Source organism: Pteropus vampyrus, unplaced genomic scaffold (genome assembly GCF_000151845.1).
Source record: "Pteropus vampyrus isolate Shadow unplaced genomic scaffold, Pvam_2.0 Scaffold36, whole genome shotgun sequence".
In the NCBI taxonomy this organism is placed as follows: Eukaryota; Metazoa; Chordata; class Mammalia; order Chiroptera; family Pteropodidae; genus Pteropus; species Pteropus vampyrus.
In genome coordinates, this window is record NW_011888817.1 from 7,054,361 (window position 1) to 7,082,170 (window position 27,810).

General features: G+C 40.1%; 1 protein-coding gene across 1 annotated transcript; it reads right to left on the reverse strand.

Moving 5' to 3' along the window:
- Positions 1-1,383: 1,383 nt before the first annotated feature.
- On the reverse strand, positions 1,384-27,535 carry SRSF4 (serine and arginine rich splicing factor 4). The gene is made up of 6 exons (XM_011357778.2): positions 27,039-27,535; positions 10,763-10,905; positions 9,767-9,879; positions 6,554-6,768; positions 3,137-3,226; positions 1,384-2,881 (listed from the first exon to the last, which is right to left on the reverse strand). The coding sequence occupies exons 1-6, from the start codon at positions 27,143-27,145 to the stop codon at positions 2,047-2,049; spliced, it is 1,503 nt and encodes a 500-aa protein (XP_011356080.1). The 5' UTR covers positions 27,146-27,535; the 3' UTR covers positions 1,384-2,046.
- Between the last annotated feature and the right edge of the window lie 275 nt (positions 27,536-27,810).

Consider the following 27,810-nt stretch of genomic DNA (forward strand, 5'->3'; position numbering starts at 1 on the left):
ACGAAAGGGAAAGCTCTAGGGAGACAGAACGAGGTTCTGGCCTTCCCTCTGGCCGAGGTTCTCGGGATCGGCTGCCCAGTCTGTTCCTGAGAGTCCGTTTTCAAAACTGAACTCATTCACCTTCATCTTCCCTATTCCTCGAAAAGGCTTTGCCCTCTTGGATGATCTCAGACAGCTCCTTTCCCTGGGTTATGGGCTGGTCTCCTCTCTTCCGTTACCTCAGGTCGCTGTCTTCATTCAGGCCCCATATCACTGTGATCACCGCATTCCCTGAAGTGCTGGCTTCCTGCACCCGAGCTTTCCCGGGACTGTCATATCGATCTGACAGCACAGCTCCATGACCCACGTCCTACTGTTCAAATATTTTGTTCCCCAACGCTTAACAGGACAAAGGCCAAATTCCTCCTACTGGTATTTAAAGCCCTCTATGGCCCAATTCATCTTGCCAGACTGGTTTCTCTTACTGTCCATTATCAAACTCCATATTCCCTGGGCACCCTGTCCTGTGCTTTCCCAACTCCATGGCTTTGCTCACATATGATGTCTCTTTTAGTAAAAATGCCTCACACACCCATCTGCAAAGGTTTAGCCCGAGTGCTGTGCCCCCAGGATGCCTGTGAACCCAGGTGAAATTATAACTCCCTTCTCTGAATGCCTACTTCATCCTAGAGGTGTTTATCATTTGCAACCAGATCACAAACTCCAGGAGGGCAAGAAACACTTGAGATTTGCCTTTCCAGTGTGTCCTACGGGATATGGTCTATAGAAAGTGACAGGACAATATTTAAAATCTAGTAACAGTCCCTGATACATTCACAGGCAGCAGTATGAAAAGTGACTTTCTCTCTTCCCAAGCTTGCCCCAGCATGTAATGAAGGCATCCTCCCTGCCGTGATGCCTCTCAACAGTCCTTCAAGGTCAGACACCAGATTGGAATACTGTTATCTCTGGTACCTCTTACAGAGCTCGGCCAGACAGGTAATGCAGAGAATGAGAGGAACAAAGCCAACTGAGCGGTTTTTCTGCCTGGTTTCCGATTAGTCCGAATCCTACAGTGATGGGGTGTGCTACTTCATATTCATGGCAAGAAGTTCAAATAGCACAGAACTCTATGTTCATGAAGAACTCACCTGCTGATACCCCAAGTTCCCAAACTGATTCATTTCATTGGCTTGGCCATAAGCTTCTTAAGAGGAAGGACTGTACATTTCCAAGAAACTCGTCTTTATTCTATGGGGTGAGAAAAATCTGTTGGGCAAAGAAAGTACTGGCTCCCTACCCACGAGTGATCTCAAGGAACAAAACAGCCATTACAAGCTGATCTTTTATGCTAAGAGGTATGAAGAGATCAGGAAATGCAACTCTGATTCAAGCACCATGAAATTTTGTCAAGCAAAAATAGTCTTTATTCAAATTTAATGGAAACAGGGGTCACTATACTTTGCAAGACGGGGAAAAATAAAATTAAAAAAAATTCTTTTATTTTCTTTTTTAATATAAAACAATATAATCACAATACCAGAATATGGAACTCTACAGTTTATTTCCTATGGGTTACTGCAGGTATCAATTTTCCTTGACTGTGCTATTCACAACTTTGTTAAGTCCAAAAATATGAAACCAAAGTGGTAGGAAACTTAAGACTTAGCACTTTCACTAAATGGCATACATCAAAGGGCATCAATTCAAGGGCAAAAATGGTTGAACTCACCATACCTACCTATGTCATCATTCCCGCCTTAGAGCCGTCCAGGTACTGAGCTCCTTGTAGGAAAGGCTAGGCCTGAAAGCCAAGGCATTTTGGATATTCTACTGTGGGCCATGAGTAAAGGGGTTTTCAGAGAGAAGATTGTTTCAGTCGAGCAGGAAGGCCTGGCGCCAGGAGGCTTTACGGAGAGGAAGCACTTAGATTTAACAATTGTAGACACACCATTAGGGGAGTTAAAAATGTACAGCAGTGACATATGTTCTACTTCAATCACTTGTGCTACGGCTACCAAACATGTACAAAACTTCTCGGGTAGTTCCAGCTGTGGTTGTAGCCAGTTAGGACCTTGAGTGGGACCTAGATCTAGACCGGGAGGGCGATCTGGATGCGGACCTGGATCTAGACTTGGACCGAGATCGGGTTTTTGAAGCGGACTTTGATCTGGAGCGTGATTCTGATGGAAGGTTTGGTTTTGATTTGGAATTGGACCTCGACCGGGACCGGGTCTCCTGATTGGTGCCAGCATCCTCGCCCTCCCCTCGGCCTTCCCTCTGGCCGGACTCGGACTTGGCGTGTTCCCGCTCCTTCGACATCGAGCGGGATGGCGACCTGGACTGGGAGCGGTCGGCATCTTCCTTCTTCTTCTTCTTGCTGCTGCTGCCCGACTTGCTGTCTCGCTTGCCGCTGCGTTTTCTGCTTCTCTGGCTCTTGCTGCGGCTGCGGCTGCGGCTGCGACTGCGGCTCTCCTCCCGGCTTCTCTTCCTGCTCTTCCTCTTGTCCTTGCTTTTGCTGCGACTCCTGCTGCGGCTCCTGCTGCCTCCCTTGCTCCTGCTCCTGCTCTTGTGGAGGCCTTTCTCCTGACTCCGGCTCTTCTCCTTGCTCCTGCTCCTGCTCCCTCGCTTCTCCTCCTCCACCCGCCTCTCCTGGCTCCTGCTTCTGCTTTTACTCTTGCTTTTATGACGACTGGGACTCCGGCTCTTGGACTTCTCGGTGTTGTCACTGTTCTGGATCTTCTCTTCGGCTTGGTCTTTACTCTTGCTGCGGTGCTTGTCTGCGCTGTGGCTGCGGCTGCGGCTCTTGTCATCCTTGCTGGGGCTGCGGCTTTTGGCCTTCTTGCTCCGACTCCGGCTTTGGCTGCGGCTGCGGCTCTTGCTCCGAGAATGGGAGCCCGACCTGAGGAGACACGGCAATGTCCAAGTCACATGCAACTTCATACCTGATGCTAATCATGAGATGGAAAGACCGAACAGTGTGGCGCTGTGCCCCCCAACGTTACGTATGGCCCATGACAGCTTTCTGAACCCCCATGATTCTAGTCCAGAGCTGGAAAAATCGAGGTGAGGGCGGATTGGTAACATGATTGAAATCAGTGTGGCAAATGGTACGGGTGCTCCCTGCCCTCCTCCACTTACACCACGGAAGACCTACCTGGACCGAGATCTACTCTTCGAATGACTGCTTTTGCTGCTGCCACTTCGGCTTCTGCTCTTACGAGAATGTCTGCTTCGAGAGCGAGATCTAGTGGAAGAAAAAAAATTTTTTAAAACAACAGTTGTTGACAAAAGGCTAGCTGAATAGTCAACTAAGACATTTTTTTAATAAAAAAAAATGTATAGCACTGGCTGTGTTCAAAGTTGAAAGAGAACTCCTTCCTGTGGCCTAGGCACACAGATCTAGTCTCTCACAAACATTCCACCTGGATGGTTGACCTGGAACGCTTAGCATCTCTAATCCTGAACTCACCTTCCACCCCAAGACCCGCTCTTTTTGCTGGGTTCCTTCCTTATTTCCACTGATGCCACTGTTATTTACTCAGTTCCTCATACCACAAACCACAGCTACCCTGGACTCTTCTCTCTCCTTCATCCTCTTATATACTGATGATTCTGCCTTTTAATCTTCTCCACTCTATCCACCTCTGCTGCTGTCCCCCATGGTACCATCTCTCTCCTGGTACCATGACAGCCTCCCACCTAGTCTTCTTGCATACACTTTTGTCCCTTACCTATCTATTCAACCTACCGTGACCAGAAGGCCATTTTAAAAATACACTCTAAGGTTAAGAAAATCTTTAAGAAGCCAAGACTGTGGATTCTTATCATTTCCTACTGAAAGCAATCAGGCTTCCTTGGGGAAAATGACTGATCCCAGGTGTAAGGAAGGAAATGTACAAGATGGGCCTAGAACATCTCATGACAGAAAGAGGAAAACTTTCAAAGATTCCTGGGCACCATTATCTATAAAAGAACTCTTGCCAAAAATGTTTACAGTGTATCTCATTCACAACTCTCTGGATCTAACTTCCAATAGAGAACGAGTTCGATGATACCAAGAGGAAACAAGATACATTCAGAATGTGGGAAAGTATTAAAAACAAACAACAAAAACTAAGATAAGTAAGTATAATAGGGGCAACTGGGTATGGGGACTGCTTAAGACTAAGGAGACCTAACAACTCCTTGCAATGTGTAACTGGATTGGATGATCCTCGTCAGGAAAAAAATGCAGCTATAAAGATATCCATGGAATAAGTGGGGAAACTGGAATATGGCCTGGACATTAGAGGACTTTACAGAATCACTATTAATGTTCTTAGGTCAGAAAATAGAAGTGTGGTTATCCTCATTCTTGGAGATACATATTGAAGTATTTGTGGGTAAAATGCCATAATTTCTACAACTTCCCTTCAAATGCGACAGCAAAATAAATGTATAGGATGTGTGTATAAACACACACACACACACACACACACACACACACAGAGAAAAAGGAAGAAGGCAAAATGCTAACTGTTGAAGCTAAAAAGAGGGTGTATGGGTGTTTGTGAACTAGTCCTTATGTTTGAAAATGACTGCAATAAAGTTTGGGTAAATATTTAGTAAAGCACATTCAAACAAAAATCAAACAAAACCAAAATACTGAAATAGGAACCAACTTGAAGGGCTCTCAACAACCAAAGACAGAACAATTTGAGCATAAAAAATTACAACTGTAACAGATGAAATATTAAACATATAAACATCTAAGAATTCATTCAAAATGATACAACCAACTTCATCACCACTTTTTGGGTTGCTAGGGCACATTTAATAATCTGAAAGTTGGTAAATAAAGGTATCAAACTTTTATTTTGTATTTCCCATAAAAACTCTATTTGAGGATAACAAAGAATGGATGAGGAAAACCATCCTTTATAGAATTACAGCCTTTAAATGCAGAAAGAATGATAAAATTAGAAAGTCATCATTTTGCAACCGCCAATGAATGGTTCTAGGTAATCATTATCAATAGATGCTAAAACTATTAGGTAGAATGTTGATGCAGAACTTTATAATGGATTGCTTGACATCTCCTGAACACACTGATGCATGCTTCATCATCCAAAGTGGGACATCAGACACCACATAGGTGATGCAACAGAAAGTACAAAGCACTACTTATTAAGTGCACCTGGCCTTACTCTAAATGCCTCAAGATCTAACTACCAGTTTACAGGAAATATAGAGGACAGAATAAAGGATAAATATGGGGGACAGGATAAAGAACACCACTGCAAGGATGCAATCAGCAAAATCTCAAGTATGGGAAAATCTTCAAAACAGATAACCATTTTTTTTCAGCAACTAAATGCACGGAAAATAAAAAGAGGGTGAAGGAGGACATATCAGTGATTAAAAGGAGAATTAAAAGATAGGTCATCTAGTTGCAACGTGAAGACCTAGTTGGGATCCTAATATGAACAAACTGCAAAAATACATATTTGAGACATATGAGGAAATTAAATACAAATCTGGTAGCTGGCATATGGCACTGTAATTTTACTGAAGTATTTACAGGCAGAGTGACAGGATGTCTAGACTTGCCTTAAAACAATGCAGCAGGAGAGGGGTGATGAAACAAGACTAGCAAAAGAAAAAGTACTGAAGATGGACAGGTGACAGGTATAAGGGGAATTCAGGGTTCATTAAACTATTTTCTTTAATGCTTTACATATTTGAAAATATCCGTAATAAAAAGTTAAAAGGCAAAACAACAAAACCTGAAAACTCAGAAGTCTCTAATGACTTCCCACTGCTCTCAAGTCCTAACATGGCCCGTGGCTCAGCAGGATCTGGTCCTTCTCTGTCTCCCCTCAAGCTCCTCTCCTCTGCTTCCTGCTCTACTCCATCCACACTCTGGGAAACTATCCTGGCCCCAGGCATTAAAAAAAAAAAAAAAAAATGCTGTTCTCTCTACTAGAAAGGCACTTCTCCTCTCTCTGCCCACCATCTCCAACTTATCTGTTGGGGATCAGCTTCTAAGGCTTGAGGGCATGTCCTTAGGAAAGCCTCTGCCAGCTCTCCAAACTGGTTGTGCTGTGTACATTTCCTCTGACATACTTGACACAACGGTAATTATTTGCTTGATGCTTGTCTTCTACACTAGACTGAGTTACATGAGGGCACGGACCATGTTTGACTTGCTCCTGGCCCATTTGAAGAGCAGCTGCCAAATAAGACAAAGTCAGTATATAAGAGGATGAAGGAGAGAGCGGCAGGAGCATCTGGGAGAGTAACTGCAGGACTAGCAGCCATGCTGCCCCCAATGAGGGTATAATCTGAGGGACCTAAGAGATGTGATAGAAGGTCACTGATATCTGTTCTCAGAAAAAGGACTTTACTTCTATTTGTACTCATGACATAAGAGTTCCGAGAGCTTTACAAATAAATGTTCAGTTCAAAGTTGAATTGTGAACCAGATGTAACCACGTTACTGAGAATTCAACAGGAGAATGAAAATGGATTATCTAGGTACTCATTAATGAATTTAGTGAGCTCCAACACATAAAGACATCAACGACAGTACCTCGAGTGACTCCGGCTCCTGGAGTAGGACCGGCGTCGTCTAGAACCAGGCTTGTCTTCGACTAATCTGATTTTTCTGCCATTGACTTCAGTTCCATCTAACTTTTCCAAAGCTCTTTTCATATCCGAATAAGACACAAATTCAATCACCCCTTCATTTTTGCGTCCCTTGTGAGCATCTGCATACGTCACTTCCCCTGCCTGACGCATATAATCCTAAAGAATAAAAAAAAATCACCGAATAGGTTAAGACACAGTGTGTTAAAGCAGTTAATCCAATCACTAAAGCCACCCCCCCCGCCTTCTTTTAAGAAATGCTACCTTTCCTCAAAATGGAGTTTACTTTTAAAATATTTCCATCTGTACACCAATCATTTACTGAGGTTCTTTAAAGCATGAGGCATTAGGCATGTGGTACAGATAATTAATAAATATTTAACTGCTCTTTTCAAGTTATGTGTAAATACAAAAATTTTTAGTTAACTATCATTTTCTAAATTTTATAGTGGCATGTTCCTTGTTTATAGAAGCTTTAGAAGTTCATATCACTACATTTAAGACTTTTACATTTCATTATAAATCTTTGTTTAAAAACATGGATAGATACTGACAATTATCTAAGGTAAAATGTAAACAAATGGAAGACAAAAAGGCCAAAGAAAAGTATTTTCCAGGTCTGGCTTCAAAATGGTATGACCACCCATGTCCCTTCACTACTCTAAGCCTTTTCCCTCACTCTCTTTGGGGACTTATGGACACTGTCCCCACATTTCTTTATATAGAACATGTGCTTGATATTTGTGGAATAAATATATGAATATCCAGTAGCAGGTCATTTGTTATTGTTCTCTCCATATTTTATAGTTATAAACCTTGAACACGTGCCATTTGATACTATTTCTTTGCTCACTGCATCATAAAATGTTTACATGTCTTAATATACACAATCGTCGTAATTAGTGTGCCCAATACTTTTTCTGAGCATTTCCCAAGAGTTGGGACTTTTAGGTTATACATAGTCTTTTGCTATTATTAATAATACAGCAATGAACATCTTTACACAAAAACTACTATACTTCAACTAAATTACTTGCAGAAGTGGGGGTTCTGGGTAAAGGCAGGAAGCCCATATAATTTACCAGGCAAAACAGGATACATTTGAGAGTGAATGAGGAAGCTATTAAGTTATGCCAAGACTGGGACTTTTAACTAAAGTAATGTGTGTAAGTCGAGATATGTGACATCTGGCAATAGGCCTGAAAAATGTCACTACTTTTGTTCTATACTGTCATACTTCCCAATTAATAACAGCAGCAGCTAACGTATTTAGTGTTTATTGTATGATAGGTATGATATAATTAATTTAGACTCAAGTACAGCCACACGGGGTAGATACAATCATTACCCTCACTATACAGAAGAAAAAAAGTGAAATATAGATGTTAACTAAACTGCTCAAGGCCGTTCAAGTAGTAAGTGAATGAGCTGGGGTCTGAACACAAGCAGCCAGACTACAGAAGCTGGATTCTTAATACAGTCACGCTGTGCTTCACAACAGGAGAAATGTGCTGTTAGGCAACTGCATCATGGGAATGTCAGAGTGCGCTTAGACAAGCCTCGGTGGTACCACGTACCTCGTAACTAGTTATATGGAATACCACTGTCATACAGGCGGTCCATCAACTGACCAAAATGTTGTTATGCAGCGTACGACTGTACTGCCCCACACTGGGTTAAACTACCAATTCTCAATGACACTACTATATAAATCTCATCTCAATGCCATCATCACTGAGTGTTATGAATTTACAAATTTTAAAAAGTAACACTATCCTTTCAATTTGTTTTATTTTTGCATTGCCTTGATTAATAGCTAGCATTTATTATGCCAGAAACCATTATAGGCTTTTTATATATGAAAATGCATTCAATTATCATGATAACCTTGAGTAGAAATGAATATTAGTCCCATTTCATAGCTGAGAGTATGAAGCACAAGAGGAAAGTAATTTGCTAAAATAAATAACTGCTATATGGCAGAGCTGGGATTCAATCCAGGCAGGCGAGCTCCAGAGCCTGCTCTTAAGGCTACCCTGACTTACTAGGAAATCGGCTTTATGACTCTCTTTTCCTAAGAGTGAAAATACCAAAGGTACAGAACGATAAAACTAACTGAGGACGTTGGCTAGGCTCCATTAAACTAAAAAAACGAAAGCCTTTCCAGTTTTTACCCAAAACGTTCAACCCTTAACTCTCAGAATACTGGAATCATCCCTTCAGCAAGTGCCATCTTTCTGGCAGACACTCAGGACCTGCTGTAAGGTTGACAACCAACACAATGCACTAGAAAAAAACACCAGATTATGTCCTTGTCCCAGCTCTTTTGCTAAGACCAACTGTGCGAATTAATGCTTTCTGGATCTCATCTGTTTTATCTAAAAACTGTTGGAAGCACATTTAAAAACATAAAAAATATATAAAAGTGTTTTTGATAAGTTAAAACTATATGAATATAAAGGATTCCTAACTACTTTTTGCTAATCTTGTATATTCATTTTGCTAGAAATGATTTAATGATGGACTGAAATTGACAAGCAAGATCGGAAATTGTGAATATCCTTTACCTTGTCTTCCTAAAGACATCCCGGTTAAGATATTTACTCAATAAGTTTTTCTTCCCTATTTAGATTAAAACCCAACACTGTTCTCAAAGAATGAGCTGGGATTAGTATACTGGATGGTCAATATAGCACTGGATCTTAATTTCTGACATTAAAACTCTTTTGAGATAAATATTCTATGAAAAAAACTGGTCAGATAGTCATTTTTACCAATGAGGATCTACACTGGAAGCTGACATAAACTTGCGTATTAAAATTAATGTTGCAGGAAAACACTAGTGGTTGAAACTTTTCCTTTAATTAATGAGAAACTACACTGGCATCTCTTTATAATTCTCTATGGAAGAAAATTTCATATAACATAGGTTATCCTGAAAGTGATGGTCCCATAATGTAGAGCAGTAGTGTGACTCTGTTATCTCCTGTACTCCTATGGAATCTTTAATCAAAGACCTTCTAAATGCTTTGGGAAAGCTCCCAAACACATAACGCTATTACATCCCGTGTCTGCCTGTGCCTGCACAAAACTACCTCTTTTCCAACTTTAACTCCTCCTGCCCAACCTTATCCCAGGAGGTTAATGGGGCCCAAACCTTTAGGTCTTGCCAGCTGCACCGACTTGACAAATTTTCCACAATAAGTCTGTATTCTGTGCGAGTAGGAGGGCCATATTTATCTCGGCCACTTCTTCTATAACCATATCCACCTTTGGAAGGTTCAAATAGATAAGATTACTTCAATGGAAGAAAAGGAAAACACGACATAACACATATTCCCCTTAAATATACCATTTATCCCCATCCACATATATTTTAACTCTATCCCCACCCTTAATTATAAACTAGATATTTTTTTAAAAAAGCAATCAACTAAATATGAAAATGTAATTCAATTTACAAAGCTGTAAGTATATACTGTCATTAAAGTCTGTTTAAAATTAACATGCATAAATTAAAAACTATTAACAATTTAACAATTTAGAAATAAGTAACCAAATTACTAAATCAGTTACTGGTGTTACTCACAGTGATTAAAGTTTTTGTGAATATTTTATATGAAAAAAACAAAAGATTTTCAGGCACCTATTTCAGTTTAATCTCATCTGTGTCTAACCCTTGGGATCCTCACCACCCAGGTCTAATGGGGAAAGGTTGCGGTCGTCACATGGCTTCCTGTTTTTGGTCAGCCAAGGGCCACAATGGTTCAAAGAGCCACGCATGGAAAGGTAACCCAAGGTCAGCAAATGGAACAGGCAGTCATCTTAGCCTCAAAGGATTCTTTTAATTAAAACATTGAGGTCTTTGTTAAATCTATGTTAAACAATTGCATTACAGAGAAAAACAAAACAACACAAACACACATCATTAAACATTATTTATAAAGTATTAAAACAAGAAATGTCATTAATTTAATTAAAATCGAACATTATCAAAGATGTTTATTTGCAATTTTACATTTAAAAAGATACATAATTTTTAAAACAAATGGCTTAAGTGTCAATACATTTCAATATAATATTAATTACTTTTAAAAATTAACATTTAATAACAAAGGCATGTCATTGCTACAAATGCCCTTTAAATGCTTACTGCGTCCAGAACCGTAACTGCCATCTCGACGTGGGCCGCGGGCATGCTCAACAATTACTCGCTCACCACAAAGGTCTTTGCCATTCAGTTCATAAACAGCATCATCTGCATCACGCAGATCATCAAACTCCACAAACCCATATCTAAAAGAGAGCAAACAAAATCCTGGTTAGCACCATTTTGACATCCAGCTTCACTAACATTAAGGAAAAAGCAATGAGGTTCATGCTTAGCAAAGGTTAGGTGGGGTTTGCAAACTAAGGATTCGCTTTCTCTTTCCTTTAGCTGAAACCACTTTTCTTTGTACCAATAGGCATTACAAGAAGATAGGGAGACTTATCAAGGTAGACGCCCATCTTTCTAGTAGGAGGCTGACTAAACAAAGAGACCACTTCTTTTGTTCCCCAAGTAGCTGGTGGCAACTGCAAAGACCTCCACCTTGGTATAGATATCAAAATATATAATTCTACAAGATTGACTGTTTGCTCTTTCAAATCGCATGAAACTCATCAATTAGACCTAAATTCAGGTACTGTGTCTTAACTGTTAAATCATGTTTGGAATAACATACCAGGTTAAAAAATAATCACAGTATCTCGAACCTCCTTGGTGAAAGATTTTTTTTTTTTTAAAAAGTTCCTGTTCCTCTACCTAACAAATTAGCCACGAGTGAATTTAATGTTCTAGAAATTATCAGTGAAAAATATTTGGAACTATTTACTTCTTCATGATATTCCAAATTCATTTCTATGAGGTTTTAGGTAGGCTGGAGTTCTTTAAAACATATACACACCTGTGCAAACTTCTATACATGCTATTGCTAGGAATCTCTCAGCGAAGACGTTTGGTGGTTTAACACATACCCAAAACACCCTACCCCCAAGCTTATTAATGTCTGTTTCATAGTACAACTTATAAAACGAAAGCATAAAATTTTAAGATATCTATAAGTAAGGTTAAACAAATAACCTATAAACTATATCATCAATAAACTTGTAGCTTGGTCTAAAATGGCTGTGAAAAGTCTAGCTTTGAGACCACTGCCTACATTCAAAAACCAAAATCATCTAAATGATCGTACTTGATCACAATGAAAGTTACCAGCAAAGTCTTTAAACTCTAACATAGCTGTGTACACAAGCAAACACTGACTAGCGTTCCTCTGTGTTTAAACATATTGCAAACTAAAAACAAGCTACAGGGCTTGCCAGAAGTTCATCCAGTCTGACCAAAACGATTCATTTCTTTAGCATGTAATGCTATACTCAGCAACATGTTTAGTGAGAGAACTCAGACTTGTAGGATTCTGCCTTTACTGAGAGTTCCTTTCCAATAAGAGTCTCTCAGGTGACAATGTACAGCTAACAACTTCGGAGGGTTCTTTATGCTGAAATGTCTATGAATGGTATTTAAACATTAAGCATCACTGAATCTCAACTCTGTTACAAAGACTGTAACACAGACAAACACAGTTGTTTAATAGGAAATGTTTTGCAGTAACACAATTCAGAAGCCACCTGGCTCAATTTATTGGCTATGAAGTCTTTAAAACAGTTCCATGCTTCCAAAGGCTGGAAGTGCTAGATAGCTTAATAAGAATGATTGTGAACATGATGTTATATTTAACAAAGCAAGTTAAACTTCTCCAAATTATTGACTTTCTATGTAAAAAAGTGCTTTAGTCACTAAAAATCTCTAATAGATAATATACTGCAGCTACTTTTACCTTTTTGGCATAAGTCATAAAAAAAGCTATACTATCATTTTTACAGGAAAAACTTAAAAAGCAAATTAAAAAAAATCAAATCTAACCATCTTCCACTTAGGTTTATTTGCAAATAGATCACAAAGACCTTCCGCATAAAAGTACCTTCCTTAATTTAGTTGTCGAGACTGGTCACAGGTCTGCTTTGCTCACAGCTTCACTGCTCTTGGCATCATATGAAAGCCCAATGCCACGTAAAGATAAAACATTCAACATAGGCACGTTGAAATGGCCTCCACACCCCTCTGAGAGTTATATACTGGCCTGGCACCACTCAATGACTCTAACTCATTTAATGTGATATCAGAAGGAAAACACTGACTCCTAAAGATTAAATAAATAAATCATAGAGACATCTAAACAGTTTTCATAAAAATAATTAGGGTTTACAACTCTTTGGGGGTCAGAAAATGTAAGACTCTAAGTTCTGCAAGTTGTCTGAAATAGAATGCCAAACTTCTGTTAATAACAACTGATGCGGATGTCAGACTCAAAGATCGTCCTGTGCGTGCTCATTCTGTTCCAAGGCTCACATGAAGAACTCACCCTGACCTCTAAGGGAAAATAAAAACAATCTGTTAAGTGAACCTAAAACCAAAAATGAACACTCAGACACACCTTCCCAATAAAATTTTTCCCTGACTTGTAGGGGGCCAATTTGTGTTATTAGAGGGTAATGGCCCCTACAGTCCTTTCTTAATATTTACTTCTAAAAAGTAAACAGGTAGGTCACTTAGCAGCAACATTTTTGGGCTATACAAGTCACTTACTGAAATAGCTGACTTGAGATCAAATTTATTTCACAGGAAAATTCTGGCTACGACTCTGTGAAAAGCCTCAAAATCTATTTGGAACATTTTAATGTCAAAGTCCAGTCCAAGGGTAAATCAGGCAACCTGTCACTTCTCTCTGCCACTGACATGCTGGGTGGGTTTGGAAGATTCAATGAAATATCCTCCTTCACCACAGACCATACCTGATAGGGACTCTTGTTCTGACAGCAAAGACCAGGTCAGTGTGGTTGCTTCTACTATATTACTGTTTATTTAGATGTGCTTCACTCAAAGAATGACTTTATTTCATTCAACAGAATGAAAGGGTCCCCCAAATAAGGCAGAAAGACTAGAAATAACAATAACAATAAAATGCTACTTAACATTTATTAAATAATTTCCATATACTAGACAATGTTATCTCATTTAATATTCACAATACTCAAGAGCCAGGTACTATTATCCCTGTTTTACAGATGAGGAAACTGAGGCACACTCTAACTAGTAAGACTGGAGCAGCAAGAACTGGCCTGGGTTCTAGTCCTTGTTCTCCTATAAAGCAACTCTGAAAAGCACATTTAAATAATTTTATTTCCCTGAGTCTAATTTATCCGTGAAATGAGGGAGCTATACTACACATTGCTACAGTTTCTCCTAACAGCAGAAGTATGACAGATAAAAGTTAGTCCTTCTCTGGTTTAATGATGGGATAATTTGAACCAACATGGTAGCACCAGAGGTATATAAGTGACAGATGAACAGGAATAAATTTATTTATCATCTTATAAAATACCTTTAAAAACCACTGTATAGGTCCCTATTTTAATTTTACTTAAATATTTTTACTATCTCTAAATTTTTAGTGCCTTCAAGAAGGTAAAGTGCTCCCTGGTAACTAACATCAGATAATCTTTCCAAATCCATCTTAATATCCCTTTGTGTTTCACAGAAAGTAACATGAAACTAATCTCTGTTCCCCAAAAGTACTCTCCTTTTGAACACTTTGTCAAAGGAAAAGGGGATATAAACACACACACACACGTATGTACACATACTGTATGTATCAGCATGTGTGTATACATGTTCAGATTTCTCTGGTGTGACCTGTGAATAAACCTCACAAACACAGCCCAACAGATACGTTTCTTAATTCTAGCCACAGGCACCCTAACTCTTCTGTTCTGTTAAAGACAAAGACCTTCTTTCAATAATTCTAGTATGAGAATGAAGGTGAAGGAATTCTGGAGAATGAATCTAAGACAAATTAAGAAATCCCTTTATGTGACTGATAAAAGCAAAAACAAACAAACAAACAAAACCCTCCAATATTCCTCCTCTTATTAGACTCCCAGATGTCACATCTCTCAACCTTTCTCCCCTATGCCTATGTGAAAGAACACAAAGAATGGCCTAATTTTTAATTAAAAGAAAACTCCTTTCTTCAACATTTCTCTGTTACTGCCTTTTTCCAAACTCTTCCTCTGGGTCACATTTTATCCTGACAAATTTAGTCAAAAAATGATAGGAGGGGAGTTCCTGTCATTTTCTCCCTAAAAAAAGTGGGCACCATGATTCTTACCAAGTATAGACAGCTATCTAGACACCACAAACAAAGCCACACTGAATGACGTGGGCTGCTCTAAACTTTAGTCCAGTGGTTCCCAGCCTTTTTGGCACCAGGCACAGGTGCTCCTATGAGAATCTACTATCTGATGATCGGAGGTGGAGCTGAGGCAGTGATGCTAGTGCTGGGGAGCAGCTGCAACTACAGATGAAGCTTTGCTCACTCCTGCCGCTTACTTCCTGCTGTGCGGCCCAGTTCCTAACAGGCCACTGACCAGGACCCCTGCTTTAGTCCATTCTCCACCATTGACAATGCTATGGTTTTCCTCATTCAACATCTAATGTATTGCTCAGGCTCTCAGTCAGATCTCGAAAATGCTAGAATTGTAACGACATGTTATTCAAACTAAAGTTACTTCAAGACTTCAATTTTAGAAGAATTTACCCAAGAATAATTATCGTCTGAGTTTGTGCTGTTGCTAAATAGGCTTTCCCTGATTCTAATAATCTTTACCAATGGTTCCAAATATCACTGTTTTACTAAAGAGGATGTAGTTATCTCACCCCTTTTGGAATGGCTTAGGGTCAGCTCTGTCTTCCAAACATCATCTCTGAAGAGGGAGACTGGAGATAAATAAGTCCTGTCTGAAAATGATGAACATGACTTGCTCTGGAGATATATATGCTGATCAGTAGCTAATTGGGCAGGGCGTGACTAAGGGGGTGCTCGACACCAGCTAACTGACAGGGAGTGGATATGGGGAGCAAGGGAAAAGCAAGCCTCCATGCGTGTGCCTGCAGTCACCCACCAACACTGCTTACTGAGGGGCATGCCTTGGATGTTCTCTCTGTGAGAAAAATGTGCCCCTTTCCACAGTGGATCTCTGCTCACCTTTGTCCTAAAACTGTGCCACATGCTTTTCTTTGTATGTGGACATGACAGTCCTCAGCCAACCATCAGCAGGATGTGAGTTTTGTTTTCCCAATGTGGTGAGCCATTCCCACATTCACTCATTTTCCTTGTAAGAACCGAACCTCTCCATGGCTGGTCAGGATTAGGGATGTTGCTGTAGCCAAGGAAAAATTTTCATCTGTTGAAGTTAACCCATGGGTTGGCTTGAACCCTCAAACTAGGGTCAATAGCACTGTACTTTAAGGGCAGAGTCCTTAAATCTACCCTGCAAGAAATGGCATTCAGTGAACAGGAATCAAACAGCTTTCTTTCAAAGCACTCAGGTTGGTCATATGCTTCTGCCAACTTTGTGTTACAAGGTGAAAAAAGTTAGGACACACTGACAGGATGGTAAGAAAAAACAGTAATTCTGACTGTCTGCATAAAGTGCTTGGAAAACTGCAGAAAGACACTTCTGCAGCCAATCTCGAGTGCTCAGGTGAGGCCAACTCAGAGAAAAGCTTGTGAGTGAGACCTGTAACTGCCCCTAATTCCAAAGGTCCGCAACATTCCAGGGAAGCAGTGATCAGGCCCTTAAGTAGAATTAACCCATGTCACATTCACTTCTCTGGGTCACTGATTATGGTTGGAATCAGACCTTCCTGGTAACAGAAGGGTGTTTATAACCCACAACTAGGAGTTCCTACTACGTGAAGTGGATTCTTGACATCTTTTCCTATCTTGAGACAGGAAGGAGGCTGCTCTGGGCATTCTGGCCTCCCTTTCTTTAGCCTCAGAAGAGGGAGGGCCATCAAGGCCACCCGGAGAAGGCGGATGACTTACCCGTGCTCACTGAGTAGCAGAGCTGGGGTGCGACTTCAGGGCTCACCAATACCCAGTCTGGGGCTCTTTTCACGTCGGCAAACTGGCAGTTCCCGCACACCAAGAGCTCTCTGATTAGAGCTAGTGTGGATTCCTGGTCTGCAAACGTTGGCCACAGCTCAGTCTGCACTTGATCTTTCCCCACCTTCAAAGAAGAAAACCTACCTCATGATTTCTCTCTTCTGGATTCCTAATCATCTGATTGATTCCCAGTAACCTTGTAATTACCTCTGATTATTCTTCTCTGGTTGCCTGTTCAGTCTATTGCCTAGTTCTATAATTTTCTCACTCTGTTGGGCCCTCAGGGCTAACTATTCCTGTTTTATAAACTTACTTAATTCTAGGATATGGCTATTTTTATTTAGTCAACTTGTCTCTTTACATGTAGCAAGGAAGGTAAGCTGCTATCATTCCTTTGCTCAGAGATCTGTGACTCCTAAATATCTTTATGTCATTCTCTAAACCTGGAATGCCTGCAATTACATATAGTGAATCACATCAATCTTCTTCCATTTACTCTTTCGTGAGTCTCAGAAACTTGCCCAACTCCAATCATTTTAGCATTTTTCTTTAGCTTCAGCACTTTATTCATGTTTTACATAAAAATGTTTTATGGCCTTTCAAGCCTTGTTCTTTCTTCTTTGTGCTTATCTTCTCATTTGATTATGAGCTCTTTAATATTTAGCACAGTGCCTTGCACGTAGTAAATAATTATTCATAATGTTTCATTCATTCCTCATATCATAGGTGCAGAGTATACTACTACTCAACTACTACTACTGCTGCTGCTGCTGCTGCTGCTGCTACTACTACTACTACCATTCCTATCCTCCTCCTCCTCCTCCTCCTCCTCCTCCTACTACCATTCCTATTTTACAAAAGAGAAGGCTGAGGCTTGGAGAAGCGAAGCTCAGTGTCAAGGAGCTCATAAGTAGTATACTATGTGAACCCAGATCCATCTGACTCTAAAACCCAAGCTCTTAACCACAAAGTTACATTGCCATAATAAAGGCAGATGCTTCTCTCCCACAGTCCTGAGTACGATCCTTTCCATTCAACAAATGCTGCTACTTGACTTGATAATCTAACCTCAGATAAGCCAGGTTGTATTAAAGTTTTCTAACACAGTGGGGTAAAGTCTCCAGAAAAAAAAAGAAATTTATCTTGGGGCAGGGTGAAGCACCTCTAAGCTTGGGATATGTGACAACCAGGTTATTTTCACTCTTGTCTTTTGGTTCCCATTAGCCAGTGTCAGCCATCTGGTCCTTCCGAAAACATGTGTGGGTTCAGAACATAACAGACTAGAAGAATAGAGGAAAAATAAGATTATTCTCTGCAATTCCCATTCTGGAGGTCCCATTTCAACCCCTAGAATGTCTTTGGTTTTAGGCTCAGCAAAAATTAGACCAGCATAGATGATAAGAGAGTTGGGCCTAAGGTGGTAGATGTGAATGGATACTGACAATATTTAATATTTAAGAATGTATTTAACTAGTTTTATAGGGAATGATGATTGGGACCAAAAAAATACAAATATAGCATGAATGGTGGGGAAAAATGGACCAGAAATCAAAGAATACTATAAAGTTTACAGACTTCCAACTATACAAAGATTACAGCAGCAACCAGAAAAGTCTTAGCAGATTAGCACTTAAGATCCAATTTAATTGCAAACTACTATTAATATCACTATAGTCCACCAGGACTCTTTCCTTCTTCAAATTCCTTTGTAATAACTTTCACAACTCTGGGGCTTACTATAATCTCATAAAGAAACTAAGACTTAAGAGTAGTTAAGTAATGTGCCAAGGCTACTCAACACTTGAGATTCTTCAAACCCTGGTCCTAACCTAAAATCAACACTCCATCACCATGTTCTACTGTCTCCTACACAGCAATAGAAAGAAGCGGTCCACAGGACCAAACAGTTTGAGAAACACAAGCACCAAGAGCAGAGAGAATCAGTTTTATCAAATGATGTGCTGTGGACACATGATTATTAGTATCTTATGAGAAAATTTAAGTGAATTTTAATTTAAATTCTGCATCTGATGTGTACTAATACTAGTAAGTAGTCAGCATTTATTCTCTAAGCTACTAGTGGAACCAAGCCTACAAATTAACTATCAAAATTTTAACACCAGTCTAGGAAAACAGAGAAAGGTAACAAATCATTAAGAAAATACTAGCTCATCTCTAATGGAATATTCGGAATTTCGCATGCTGGGGTGAGGAAAACAGAATAGAAACAATCATCATCCTAAAAACTAAGGGAAAAAACAAAGTTCCTCCAGAATAGTAGGAGGCAGAGAGGAATATGTATCAAATTCAAATTTAGTCTCACTTTGTAACTGTCCTATGCACCTATCTGACAATTCGAAACTTTTAAAAATGAACTGAAGTTGCTAAGTGATTTCCCTTTTACTAGGCTGCCACTATATTTCTATCCTATGAAATGGGATTACCCTCAGAAGCAACACACTTGCAAATAGTCTGTGGATGAAATTATCACAACAAGTATCTGTCAAAACTGTTATTATTTTGACATTTTAAAGTCAGCATGGCTGCTTTCCTTAAAAGGGGAGCAAACAATCATACCGTGTCCATTCCAATTTTTGGACACTTATCAACATTAAGAGAGTAAATGACGTTAAAAGGTCTCACAAGAAAAGGGGATCAACTACTCCCTAATGATTCACTAAAGGTCATAAAAATTCAATCACAATTAAAAACAATTTAGAAAAACTCAAGAGATGAAAGTCATATAACCAGTTTAGAGTATAACTCTTGAGACGTAAGACAGAATTACTGTATGTTACTTATACTTAATGAAATAAAAGTTTACACTCAGCACTACCTGATTCCACACCAAAGCTACAAAGAAAACCAGTTCCTACTCACCTCTAAAACACAATGGGCGGGGTGACAGGTATTAAAGCCACTTAGAGGTTATGCCTCTGGGACCATCCTGGCTGCTCTCATGTCCCTCATAACTGCCCCACAGTCCCTGGGCTGCAGTCAGTTGCTTTTTCATTTTTATTTTTGATTAAAGATGCCTATGCTATTTCTTGAAGATAGCCTTCCCTTGACATTGGTCATTTAGTATTTTAATGAAATTCTTTTAACATTAATGGATGGCTTCATTTCATGCACAGGAGATAACTTTTCTCAGAGTCGGTGTTACTGGTCTGTGGTTCCTGACTCCTGCTTGCCTCTTTCATTCCTGAAGGCTGAATTCAAACCTCCCTCCCTTCAGACTCCCCTCTTTCTCTAGGTTGGAGGGCTGTTTAGGAAGGCCCCCTCCCCTCTTTTTGGGATCTGGGGCTAAAGACATGGTTGCGAGACCGGATGGAGGGATACCAAGTATCCTTTAAGTGCTTTCCAAGGTATCGTTTGCAGTTCAGAGAGCTCTAGACTTCATGTAGGGCATGTCCTAAAAATGCAGGCATGCAAATTCAGAGCACAGTCTGATCCCTCACCTTCAGGACACTCCAAGACCAGGTAGTCCCAGCAATGCTAATAGGACAGAGGGCATTTAGTCCCACAAATCCTACTTCACTAAGCCAAGACAAAGCTAATACCACTGTACAGCTCTGTGAAGAGTAGTCTGAGAAGGAGAATCACAAGAAGTACCACCTGTCAATTTTTTATTTTTTTCAGATATACTGTTGTTAGTATGTAAGAACACAACCATTTATTTTTCAATTACAGTTGACAAATATTATATTAGTTTCAGGGGTACAGAATGGTCATTAAAGACTGTCATACTTTTGGCAGAAACTTGGCTTGTTGGAAGCCTCTGTTAAGAGACTAAAGACGGAACAGGCTGTGGAACCTGAACCACCTTCTCACCCTTGGAGGCAAGTCCCTAAAGGACAGGCAGGAATGAACCACACGGAAGGAAACAGCATGAGAGAAGCTTTGATTGACACTGTCGTGCTCTATTTGTTATGACTAAGAAAGATCTTATTTCTAGAATTGTCAATAACTAATTTTGTAACCTTGGGCCAGTCACTTAATCTCCCCATGTCTCAGTTTCCCCATCAGTACGAGCAAGAGACAACACTTATTTGTAATGCTTTGATATACTGTATGAAAGATATTTGATAGCTTGATCTATCTTTGATAGCTCTGATATATTTGTATGAAAGATAAATCATACAAATGCACACTGCTAAAATTTTCTGAAGTCTTAAAAATTTCAGTGTTAGCTTACAAATTCCTAAATACTACTTCCAATAGTATACTGTCAGATGCTTGGAGCCCCTTTCTTCTCAGGAGCTCAAAATACAATTTTCTAGTTAGGTCACCTGGAGGCACCCCAAAATACTGGGAATCCAAACTGTATTTTATCTAGTCTATATTCTGTGCCCATCTCTTGAGAAGAGACAAATACTTCACATGGCCCTTTTATACATATAATATCTCAATGAGGAAGGGAGGAACAGAGTATTAAACTAAGGAATAGGAGTTTAAAATGACTAGGCCGAATGATTACAGATACTGTTCATTCGTATAATAAAGTGACTGAGAAACTCAGACCAAGAAGTAGAAGTTCTCCAGCCAGGGCAATTTATGCTATTAACATTTGGTCAAATTGCAGTATGGTATTGTCTCTTGGCACTTATTTATTAAAATGACATAAATTTTAAAAATTACCCAAATCTTAGGAAAGATAAAGTAACATACTTATTAACAAAATTTTCTGGAAGTAGGTTCACTCCAACAAGAGACTTCAGTACATAGTGACATTTGTAATAGCCATACTATTAATAAAACAATGATAGAATGCTACTTAATCCATAGTCCTATTTCTCATTATTTCTTATTTGTTTAAGAAGAAGTTCTTCGTTAAAATACATGAGACCATTTCACCTGTTAAATTAGCAAAGATTTTAAACAATACGGATGCTCAACATGATGAAGCTGCCAGGGCAATTATATGGCTACATGCATAGACACTGACAGCGTTGGAAATGTTCATTCTTGCTGTGACACATGAATTTTACTTCACAGTATCTGTCCTAAAAAATGATAAAAATACAAACAAAGTTTTATGTATATGATATCCACCACAGGGTTATTTTTAACAATTGGAGACAACCTAGGTTATTTAGAGACAACCTAGAAAAAATGGTTGGGTAAATCATGATACAGCCATATAATGAATTTTATGCAGCCATTAAAATGACATGTGTAAGAAAGATTTTGATAAAAAAAAAAAAATACACGAGATAAGTAGAAAAAGTGGGACATAAAATTGCACTAAGACTATGCCTATGTTAAAGAGATTTTTAATGATACTTCTTTTACACTCTATGCTTTTGGTATTGTCTAAATTATTTATAATGAACTTATACTTATTTTCTAATCAGTCAAAAGTTATTTTGTTAAAAAGTTCTTGAATCTGTTATACTTAGTAGGCTAAATGAATGAGTCTTAAGGCTTCAAGATAACTTCCACATATGTATTTTAAACATTCTCATTAAAAAACCATGTTATTAAAAAAATTTAGGATAGTTTAGAGTTCAGAAAAATAGAAACTCCCAAACATGGCAGATGAAAATATAAATACTATTTGTCTAGAGAGTAATGAAAATCAAAGGTAGCAAAAGCCTTAAAAATGTGTACATACTTTGACTCTAAATGTTCCAATTTCAGGAATCTGCCCTGAGGTAAGTCCTAGGAATGTGTACAAAGTTTTACATAAAGGATAATCACCACAGTGGTGTATGTGCATAAAACAGTGAAAAACCAAAGACAACCTAATGTCCTGCAACACGGTTATAATTATGTACATTAAATAGCATTTATATGTGGGAGTACTATGTAGCCATTAATAATCAAGTTATAGAATACTTAATGTTAGGTAGAAATAGAAAGGCTACCAAATAGAATGTACAGTATGATCTCAAGTTTGTAAAGAAAAGGGGGAGGAATAAGAAGTGCTTGAGTGTATGTACATGTGTATGTTGTGGGTATGTTGTATGTGCATGTGTATGAGAGATGAGAGAAAAGGCAAAGGCAAAGTCTCTATATTTTTTCCCCCTCTATATTAAAAATTTTTATAATAAACACGTAAAAATTTTAACAATTGGAATATGTGCTGTTTTTGCAATGTTAATTTTAACTACGTATAAACAGAGTTGTTCACATGCTCCTTTAAAACTATTCTCTTTTTAGATAATCATAAAATTAATTCAGAACCAAACTTCTTAACACAGATTCACAGCCTGGAACCCTGTGGGTTTAAATGTGACATTGCTTTTGAAGGCAAACCAAGAACAAAAAGGTGGTGGGGTCCTTTAAAGGGAGAGTTTTTTCTTTTGTTATTCTTGTCACTCATTAGTTGTAGCATTACCATAAAAAACAACAAAGCATTTATCTGCTCTTTGGTGGTGGGTGAAGGTAATCTCCCACATGATTAAGAATAAACTCGTGGTTCAACTAACCAGAAACCAATAACCTGGAACATTAAACTAATTATATTTCCTTTATTGCCCCTTTAAAAGAAAAGACAAGAAAAATACAAGCTCAAATCAAGGATTCAGTCAAGAGAAAATCCCTGCGTAGGTCTGGGGTCAGTGGAGATTCATCTCAGTATCTAACAATGCCCTACAGTGATCAGGGACAAATAGAACAACTTGACTAACTGAGTCAACATATTTAAAAAATTAACTAAGGCACCTTCTTCTTGAAGGAATTTTTAACGAGGATGAAAATAAAAACTTCCTAGTAACACGCAGATATTGTGAAAATCCAATTAAACAGACCAGGACATCCCCCTGAAAATTCTGGCTATTTATAATTTCACTATAAAATGAAACAAAGGCTCTGAAATTTATAGTCAAACTTCCTTGGAGAGTTTTAATTCATGCCTTTAATAAACTAAAACAAACACTTCAATGATCTGGGGGTTTACCTGTCCAGCTGCTAGGCAAGTAAAATAATCTTAGGATGTGGTTTTATTCATTAGCTAGAATACGGAACGATTAAGATATAAAGATCCATGACCAAAACCACACAATTTTGTGGCAAGAGAAACTACTGCATTAAAAAAACCTTCTACACTTTACATGAAGACAATTTTACGGGGGGTGGGGGTGGGGGAGCCCACAGAATTCACGAATAATCAAAGGCAGCAATAATTACCATAAAGTTGGAAGGATAGAAACAGGTCATTAATATTGTTTGTTGCTTTCTTGACCCCTGGTCCCACGGTGGCTCTTGCTGGAGCTGGTGTGGCAGGTATGAATACAGGAGACCCTAAGGGGATCCGGAGTGGTCTCTATGGTCCAGGAAGATCTACACATCATGTTGGTGATCCTTAACGGAATTATCTTTTTAGGAGATTACGGCTGCCTGGTACAATGAACTACTATCACACATACCTCTTCTACAAATCCTAAAAGGACTCATAAAATCCCCTCCTGGACACTGAAATCTCATTTGGAGAGTTCATCCACGTCCCTGTTTGGTTGACTTTCCACTATACCAGTACTTAATGCCTATTTAATTAATTCTGAACTTTACCCACTACCCTTCAGCTTAACATGTCTGTCTACTGATATATCTCCCTTCTACAAATTTGAACTCTAGCAATTCTTCAAAGCCCTTTCCACTCAAAATCTGCTTTTGTTTCAATTACTGATAATCACAGTCCAGATATGTTAAAAAATACTCAGGGAGATCAACTAACTATCTTTAATTTCCAGGACTATAAGCTTACACACGTTGCTATTATGCCATTTTTTCCTTGTGTATCTAACTCCTTCCTTTCCGACTCCTCTGCACTTCTGCCATCTAGCCCAGACAATTCTTGCTTGAAATACATCTATACCATTGGTCTTCTGCACAGAAGTAATTTTCCTCTGCAATGATTCCTGAATGCTGCCAGGTGTGCCCCCTTGGTGACTGATCACACCTGCCTTCGAATCCCTTAAGTGACTTCCCATTCTTCATTTCGACCTTGACTTTCAATCAGATTTCATGCATACCATGGTCTAGCAGTAGAATTGTAAGAACATACAGTTTCCCCAAAAGAGACTGAGATATTTAGGGTCCTAGAAGAATCTATCCTTCCTCTTATTTCACCATTTCTGGGGTTGCTCAATTTTTTTTTCCCCAAGAGCCTTTGACTTCCTATCCATGATTTTGAATTTTTAGTATAAAGGCTGACACTTGTTGTTTCTGGCTTATACTGTTAAAATTTTAGATCCTTAATGAGACTTAATCCAAACTAATTTGTTTCTTAAAATTATTCCTTATTGGACCACCTCCTTATCACTAGTTACGACACACTATTCCCCGACACTTTTCTTTCTTCAAGGCCCAGTCAACTGATTCCTCAAAGTCCATTTCAAACAAATCATTCCAAGTTTTACTTGTTTTGAATTTATAGCAAGAGCAAGAATTTAACTCAAAGTGCATATGTTATAACCATAAACACTTAATTTACTCAAGAACGGAATTCTTTTCTGCCTCTTCCCCAATTCATTTAGCACAGTAGTAGGCATCTGTTGGTGGGTTATCAACATATTTGTTCACTTAGCCATTTTCCTCAACAGTATCAACACCATTTCCTGCTATCATCTGAGTAACTTTAGAAAACAGACCTCACCAAATATGCTTCACGTTAACAAACAGAAGCTAAGATGCCTCCTAAAGATCATGGTCAGATCCCTTTGATCATGGCTACTATTTACAGCTATGAGCCAAATGCTTCACAATTATCTCTAATCTTCCTTAAGGAAACTTAAGAGTCCAAGAAGTAACTTGCTTGCAGAGTTAAGTGGTGAAGCTAAGATTTGACCCAGGTCTGTCTGGCTTCAAAATCGAAGCTTTTCCCATAAAATTTATTCTGTCAACTTACTTGAGCTCTGAAGAAAACAGGGAGTTTTAACTTCATCTCTCAGATATGTATGCATCACAGTAATAACAAAATCCACTTTAGTAAATTCCTTAAGAACTGAAAGCTCTATGTACAAAATGAATAATTTCGTCTTTTACTCTGTCAGTACGCAATCTGAGGACATTTTCCTTAGTAAGATGATTCTTCCTAATGATCAATTTAAAATGATTTTTAAAATCCAGTCAACAATCTGATTATACATACAGTAGCTACCAATTTTTTTCCCCAAATGTGCAACTTACATTTAGGCATCTTACATTAATTTCTCAAGTGTTAGTTGCTAGTATTACACAAGGGAGTGAACTGTGGCCATATCAGACCTGTTACAAATCAAGTCTTTAAAAGAAACACATAAGCCAAGGGTTTCTCTAATACCCAAGATTCACTACTCTGAAATATTCCCTCTACTCCTTTTAATTTTTATATCCATGTCTAAATCCTACTTAAAATTTTTGCATCTTCTCCAGGCCTGACTCCTCACCTGTTTTCTCTGAAACACGTAGCCCCAGCGGCCCTGCTTTGCCAAAGTAGATTAGGAATACAACAGACCATATCCAGAGAGGCAGTAAATTAGCAATTTCGGGCTGTGCATTTCTGAAACATGTAGTCCCTACGGACACTGCTTTGCCATAGGAATACAAGATTAGGAATACAACAGACCATACCCAGGAAGTCAGTAAGTTAGCAATTTCTAGCTATGCGTCTCCATCTACATTGGCTAGCTGAGGCAGGTACTAGCCAGGGTGGCCACTATTATCCAACAAATTCTACAACGATAAAGCAATTTTTCGGCAAGTTGGAGACCGGAAACCACAGCCCGGAAACTCTGTACGCAGTCTTAAAGATAACGAGGTAAGACTTTAATTTACCCTTGTAGAGGGAACGGTGAAGGCCTACAGCACGGCAAGACGATACTTTCGAAACTGTCACTAGACTACTCAAACCGGAGTCTCCCGCCCAAAAAAGTGTGGCACATGGCAAGTCTAAACAGGGCCTCCCTCCAGGGCTCTTCTCCTCGGGAAAGATGCGTTGTGGCCGTCTGATCTATCAGACTGAGGAAGAGGTAAAACAGGAGCAGGAAATCCTGCCTGTTTATTTCCAGCTGCCCACAAGAGCGGGAAAGGTCGGTCTCTAGCTGGCGACGAACAGGGCCTCAGTCTCGGAGCCCAGCAAGGAAAAACCCAGGCGCCTCTAGCTCCCTGGAGCTGTACACTCCCGCCCCGAGCCTCAATCCAACTGGGGTTTTCCGTCTCCCCGTCCCACTCCGAGGCTCACCATCGCTCCCATTATCCCTCCACCACCCCGACCCGCGCAGGCGCAGTGGGAACCGGGGCCTACCCGCGCCCCCGAGGCGCCGCGACTATGGCGGAGCCGGAGCAGGCCGGTAGCAGCTCCGCGCCGGGCAGGCATTCCTCTCCCGTTCCCGCGGCCTCCCTGCCACCGCCAGGGCCCTGTTTCCACCCAGGTGGCCCCTCTTCCGCCCTCCTCACCCGTTCTTCAGATCCACCTCCAGGATCTTCCCGTAGCCCTTGAAGAAGCGCTCCACATCGCGCTCCCGGGCCTGGTAGCTCAGGCGGCCGATGTACACCCGCGGCATTCCGGCAACGGCGGCGGCAGCTTGGCCCGGCCCCAGCCCCCTTAGGCGGCGGCCGGCGAAGGGAGAGCGCGGCGACGGCGGCGGCAACGGGCGGGTGGCGGGACCGACGCAGCCGAACCCCGGCGACGTACGCGAGCACGCAGCTCGCGAGCGCGCACCTCCCGCTTCCCCCGCCCTTGCCGCAGGCGGAGGGTAACGGGAGAGAGCGCGCGTTCGCTTCCCGCCTGGCCAGGAGTGGAGGCGGGGCTTGCAGGGGGGCGCGCTGGCGTGGGGCGGGACCAAATGATCGACAGGCCGTACAAGCGGCACGGGGCCGCCACCCGCCTTTACTCGGGCACGTCCTCTCGCGAGCTCGCCGTGACGGGTCTGCACCGCCTACCGCAGCCTCTGGCTTCGCCCCTCCCCGCGGAAGTGCTCGCGTTTCCCTCCGCCTAGCGAGCGTTCTTGCTTTTGTCCTTTGAACCTTGAGTCGTTGCGACTTTAGAGCAGGAACTTTGGAAATAAACTTGGCTTCTGACCGTTTACGTGTCCGTGACCGTGGGCTTGTTAGGCGCTACTTCCCTGTGCCTTGTTTGTCTTTTCTGTAAAAGGGGGATAGTAATCTGAACCATCCAGAGTTGTCTGGAGAATTATGAGAATAGGTACGTAAAGCACATAGTACTGTT